This window comes from Coturnix japonica, chromosome 2 (assembly GCF_001577835.2).
Source record: "Coturnix japonica isolate 7356 chromosome 2, Coturnix japonica 2.1, whole genome shotgun sequence".
In the NCBI taxonomy this organism is placed as follows: domain Eukaryota; kingdom Metazoa; phylum Chordata; class Aves; order Galliformes; family Phasianidae; genus Coturnix; species Coturnix japonica.
The window spans coordinates 79,370,712-79,376,439 of record NC_029517.1 but is presented as its reverse complement, the minus strand read 5'-3'; the positions used below and the strand labels follow the sequence as shown (position 1 = coordinate 79,376,439).

Genomic DNA, 5,728 nt, shown 5'->3' with positions numbered 1-5,728 from the left:
GACCCCCAGATTGCAGAGCTCGAAGTCCTTGCACTCTCCATAGTTGCCTGCTAAATGTATCCTGACAGTCATTTCCTTCTCTCAGTGCAGAACTTTACAGCTGCCTCCCACTTTGCCTTCTGTTCACGTGGATGCACCCTGCTCCAGCTCAGCACCACAGCCCTGAGGTGCCAAACTTACGGTCTTTTGAAGTAGGGCTTGAGATGTGACCTGCTATTTGGTAGGACATCTCCTCCTCCTCCCCCATGTTTTACCCTACTCTCTTTCCCCAAGCCTCTCTTCTATTTGGTGCAAAGAGCCCAGGGATGTTTTTGACCCAACACTCATTACCCATCAAGTAAATAAATGCTGCTTACTTCTTGCCCAAACCTGACACTGCTGAATGGTGGGATAATCCTGAGCCAACCTCATGAACCATGGCTCAAAACTATGCTTTTGGAAGTTCTGTTTGGGGCTTGATATTTATGTCTAGAGAAGACAATCACTGAGCAAAACCACATTTCCAGTGCTTCTCCTGCATGAGAACATTTAGACCATGATCCAAGTGTTGAAACTTTGGGTCTGGTCTTTTGAGAAGAGTTAGACTCCAGATGGCTGTTGTCCTGAAGGAGAAGCAATGTGTGATAAAACACGTGAAATCAGACAAGTTATAATTTCTCCTCTTTGTCAAGCTGTCACTCAAAGGAGGGTCTGAGGCTTGTGCGATGCTAACATGTTGAGGCCCAGGCTGTCATGCAGTTCAGGGTCTCTAACTTGAAAGTGGAAGCTACACTTTTCAAGTATCTTTAAAGAGGGATTCCCTACTCTGTCACAGTGTAGTGTTTTGGTATTTTGGGTGAATGCCTGTCAAGTAGCTGCTTGGTACTTCTCAAAACGAAGACGCCTTGCCTGTTCACAGACCAAGAGGCTGATTTTCGATCTGAATAATAGCTCATCAGAAAACAGCTCTGAGTAACCACGGAGCAGCCAAGGTGCAGTGGGCTTCACCTGTCAAGGTGCCAGTGACACGTGGGCTTTGTGAGTGGCTCTATGTGTGGGCTGCAGGCACCCCTATAGCTCAGCTGTGCTTTTTATTAGCAAGGACCAAGTTTGGCTGTGTTCAGGGCAGCCTGTGACCTACATGTGCACTCAGAGCCTTGCCCATATGAAATGTAGAATCTGTGTTTCACTGAGTTGTAAAGTTACCTTCTTCCCTTAATCTGTGTTTCGTTTAACACACAGCATACAGCTGTGCTATTTTGGGTCTAATTTTCTGTGTTGCTGATGTGAAGTAGAGCAAAGTTCACCTTGATAAATCATGATTTCCATCTCCAGGCTCAAGCGGTACAGGGGAGCACGGCAGAAAGCTGTGTAGGCAAGACCAAAGGCAATTGTGTACTGTGAAATAAAAAGTATCAGGCAAAAACCAGCATCACAGCTAATAGATGTATTTTAAAAGTGGAAACATCTATGTTTAATTGCATTTAAAATACGTAGTGAGAAACCACAGTTATACATTGTTATAACAAACCTTTACATCTGAAGTCAGAATTATACAAAAAAGTGCTGATTATATATGGTCAAAATAACTGAGGCAAAATTTCAACAACACCTCCTAAAATATTAGCGTGTGGCCCCTGCCAGCAACACTCTAAAGGCCAGGTTGAATAATTTCAGTGACAGTCACTGCTTTTTTGTTAGCTTTCCCAAAAACAACAACCAGAAAATCTGTTTTGTTTTTTTTTCTGTTTTTTTTTCTTTTTTTTTCTTTCTTTTTTTTTTTTTTTTTTGCATAGCTTTCAATATTGCTGCTCTCTCACCTCTGCATATTGCAAGCCCATCTCAGTTCTGAGATAATTTCCTTAAAGTTCTGAATATTTTTAAACCCAGTTCTCCTTCAAATACATAATATATAATTTCTACCAATTATAAATACATCATTTTTATTCATCTGATTTCAATAACATGCATTTGTATAATTACTGTACAATCAAAATAGACATTGACTTTACACAGTGTGTATGCTTTTATTTCAGTGGTGCTGTTCAGACACACTGCTCAACAAATCAAGCAAATAGGGAAATAAGAAAAAAAGGAGAGAGGAAATAACCTCTGGGAGGAAACATAATTTCACAGTGTTTACAGACAAAAAAACAAAAACAAAAACAAAACCCAACCCAAACCAAAAAAACAACAGCAAAAAATCCAACCAAAAAATAAAATTAAAAAAAAAAAAAAAGAAAGAAAGAAAAATGCTCATCAGAAAAAGGATTTATTAATACATAGAAAATCCCCACAATAGTTGAAACACACTTTAGAAACTAGTAAACACGTTAAATAGAGTTGTGCCAATTACGCAGTGCCCAAGCATCTGCTCGCTCTTAATTAGATGGGGAGGTGAATGACCACTGTTTATTTTCATTTTCCTCATTAATTATGAAAAACTGCATTTAATTCATCTTGCATGGTGAGAGACTGGCTGCGCAGATGTAAGTCGTAAGGGAAGTGGCTCTCTGTAGGCAACCTGAACATCGAGCTCTGCCCAAGGGGACCCCTGGGTGGCACTGCACAGTAATGCATGCCGTAATTGTAATTTTTGCCATAGTCCAAGCTTTCTTCTTGCTTCAGGGAAAATATCCCATTATAGTTAATTGGGGGAGGACTTAAGGGACCTTCAAACTGTGGGCTGGCACACTCAGGGGAAGTACTCTCATAGAAGGACTCATACGCACTGCAGTAGTTGTAGGGTTTCATGGACTTGGAGTTGTCGAGAGTCCCATGCCCCGGGGGGGTGCCAAGCTCAGGGCTGTGGTAGGGAGGGTAGAAGGTAGAATAAGGCGAGCGGGCATGATGGGCACCTTCACCTGCCTGGCCCATCAGGAAGCTTCGGGCATTCAGCTGCAGGCATCCCGCCACCAAGTTTGTCGTTGGCTGGGACAGACCCTTGCACAAGTTCTGGACAAAGGTGAGCAGGTCAGGTCTCTTGCCAATTCTCAGAATTTCGGAAAGAGCCCAAATGTAGTTCTTGGCTAGTCTCAACGTTTCAATTTTAGACAGTTTTTGTGTTTTAGAGTAGCAAGGGACCACTTTCCTTAAATTGTCCAGAGCATCATTAAGGCCGTGCATCCTGTTCCTCTCACGCGCGTTGGCTTCTTGTCGCCTGAATTTGATCCTTTCCATCCTGATCTTGCTCGTCTTTTTTTTCCGAAGGCCTCTTCTCCTGGGCAAGCCGTTCTCATCCTCCTCTTCCCTCTCTTCCTCTTCCTCCTCTTTCTCTGTGTCTTCTCCAGGAGACCTTTTAATATTCTTCCCTCTGAGTATGATCTGCTTCGAAAAGCTTTCCGGGTTCTTTATTTGCTTTTGGTCATCGCTTTCTCTGGAAAACTTTCTGCACATCTGGGACTCTGGCATTACAACAGACTCATCAAACGGTAGTGTTAGCATGGTTCTATAATCTTAAGTTACCTGAAAGAGGGCCAGCACAGTATTTAAATATTTTCATTTACAAAGTTTGCTGACTTACACACCCATTCTCATGCACCTTGCATTTGTCTGTGCGCGCTCTGTACGTACAGGAGTGCGTGTGTATAAATGCACGATCTATATATGTATATATATTTTTTTCTCATAAAATATCAATTGCAAATTCTTGCTTATTAAAAATCAAGTGCTGTCCAGAATTTTAAAATCACTTAAAATGCTCAGGATCTCACAACTGAAAAGCCACATCTCCTACAGATAAGTACAGAGTAAATCAATATTTAAAACGTATGATTAGCTCCCTGCTCATTTATCTCATTTTTAAACAAGCCCTTTGAACCCTCACCACCACGGAACCCAAAGAAATGCAAAACATGATAAAGCAATACATAAATTTCATTAATACAAATTCCCGTGGGTGAAAAAAAAAATGAGAAGAGCGAGTGCAGTCCTAAAACTGAGAAGTACCATATCTCTATTAAACTAAACATTTTAAAATCACTTTTTGACTTAAATTTCCGAGCTTTTTCCCTCCATATTTTCCTCTTTCTGAATCAAGATATTAAACTCTCGCAAGTTAGACCAAGTGAAAAAAAAAAATGAATGAAACATCCCCCCAAAATTTCTCAGCTGGTAACATTAAATAAATGAAGTATTTTCTATTTCTAACAATTTCTATGGAAAAATCACCCATTACATATTGCACATCAAGACAAAAATAAGGAAGGATCAAACCCTAAATGTTAGAGTTAGGAAATAAAATCTCCCTACCTTTTTTTTTTTCTTTTTCCAGCAAAAAATCTAAATTTTATTTTGCATTTACCTAGGCTGAACTTATCTGCTTATTTGCTTTTATTTTATTTTTTAAATTTAATTTCTTTTTTTTTCTTTCTTTTTTTTTTCCTTTTTCTTTTTCCCTCTGCCCCACCAATTAGAGGGGGAAATATTTCCCTGCACGCTGTAGCAGTGTTTATGTTCAGTGAGGCTCAGGCGTCTCCCCAGCCCCTGGCTGACAGCAACGGGCTTTGGGCTCTAGCTGCAGTCGTGCACGTGTGCTCGCAACCCAAGCTGAAACAGGGAAATAATTCCCCCCTTCCGACTATTTCTGCTTTTGTTTTCAGTTTGGGAGCCGCAAATGCTTGGACTCACTGTCCTCCAAGAGACAAAAAAAACGAATACAAGGACTTTTAAATAGAATAAAACTAAACAAAAACCCCAGTAAAAGATTAAGTCCAGCAGTATTGTCTACACACTTTGCAACATTACATAACACCAACAAAAGTAAGCAATTACATCAGAAGAATAAAATGTTAGCAGGACTTATCAGACAGTTAATAGCATACATAAAATACAAGACAATGATACTGTATCTTTAAACACTTGCATGCACACCCAGCACCAACTGAAATATATCTTTATTTGCATTACCTTAGCTTTTTATTTCATTCAACAATCAGTTTTCATTTTTTGCCTTCCAAATCTTTTCAGTCTGAGTGTCGCATCGTCTCCTGGAGCCTAGATCTGTGTATATCTGCACTATCTCATTGATCTCTAAAAAGTGACATTGATGCCAACTGCCAGAGCTGGTACCCATGCCATCTGCTAGTGACGTCACGGGGCAGAGAAAACCACGTGAGCCTTTCTCCTGGGACCTTCATTCTGCACTGATCATCTGGCATCCCTCTAAGTGGGTACCAGCATTCATGTATCAACACAGAAGGTTAGACTGATAGAAAAAAAAAAAAATCTGCACCAGCGTTGCACATACAGTAGGTGCTTTTCCACTGGAGCTGTTTCCTTCTAGCAGTCTAGCTGCACGGATAGACTTGCCAACATTTGGTGCTATCCCTGCCTACAGGTACGGCTGCCCTGTAGTTGTTAATGTGGAATTGTTTATACAAAAAGTGCTGTCTAGTACTGATCGGATCCCTCTGGTGCACCTGGTACCCAGGCAAAAAAAAAAAGGGGGGGGAAGGGGGGGTGGTGGGGAGGGAAGGAAGGAATCAGGATGTAATACTGGTGCTATGACAGGGTCACAAAAAGTGATGCTATTTCAAGCAAATTTGGGGCATGAGTTTTTTGTTGTTTTTTTGTTGTTTTGTTATTTTAATGTCTGCTTTTTCCTTCTCTCTTTCCTTCTCTCTCTCTTTCTTTCTTTCTCCTTTTTTCTTTCTTTCTCCTTTTTTCTTTCTTTCTTTCTTTCTTTCTTTCTTTCTTTCTTTCTTTCTTTCTTTCTTTCTTTCTTTCTTTCTTTCTTTCTTTCTTTCTT

General features: G+C 40.4%; 1 protein-coding gene and 1 long non-coding RNA gene across 2 annotated transcripts in view; one reads left to right on the top strand and one right to left on the bottom strand.

The window, feature by feature from the left end:
- Positions 1 to 1,425: 1,425 nt before the first annotated feature.
- NEUROD6 (neuronal differentiation 6) lies at positions 1,426 to 5,138 on the bottom strand. The gene is made up of 2 exons (XM_015855076.2): positions 4,888 to 5,138; positions 1,426 to 3,444 (listed from the first exon to the last, which is right to left on the bottom strand). The coding sequence occupies exon 2, from the start codon at positions 3,421 to 3,423 to the stop codon at positions 2,410 to 2,412; it is 1,014 nt and encodes a 337-aa protein (XP_015710562.1). The 5' UTR covers positions 3,424 to 3,444; positions 4,888 to 5,138; the 3' UTR covers positions 1,426 to 2,409.
- The window catches only part of LOC107309904, an 11,080-nt gene continuing 10,484 nt past the window's right edge, over positions 5,133 to 5,728 (top strand). Inside the window, exon 1 of the long non-coding RNA XR_001553386.2 lies at positions 5,133 to 5,317. This is a non-coding gene — a long non-coding RNA (uncharacterized LOC107309904). The remainder of the gene's footprint in view (positions 5,318 to 5,728) is intronic.

Excerpts from the sequence above, each read along its gene's own strand:
- NEUROD6 (XM_015855076.2), bottom strand. The coding sequence starts at position 3,423 with ATGCTAACACTACCGTTTGATGAGTCTGTTGTAATGCCAGAGTCCCAG.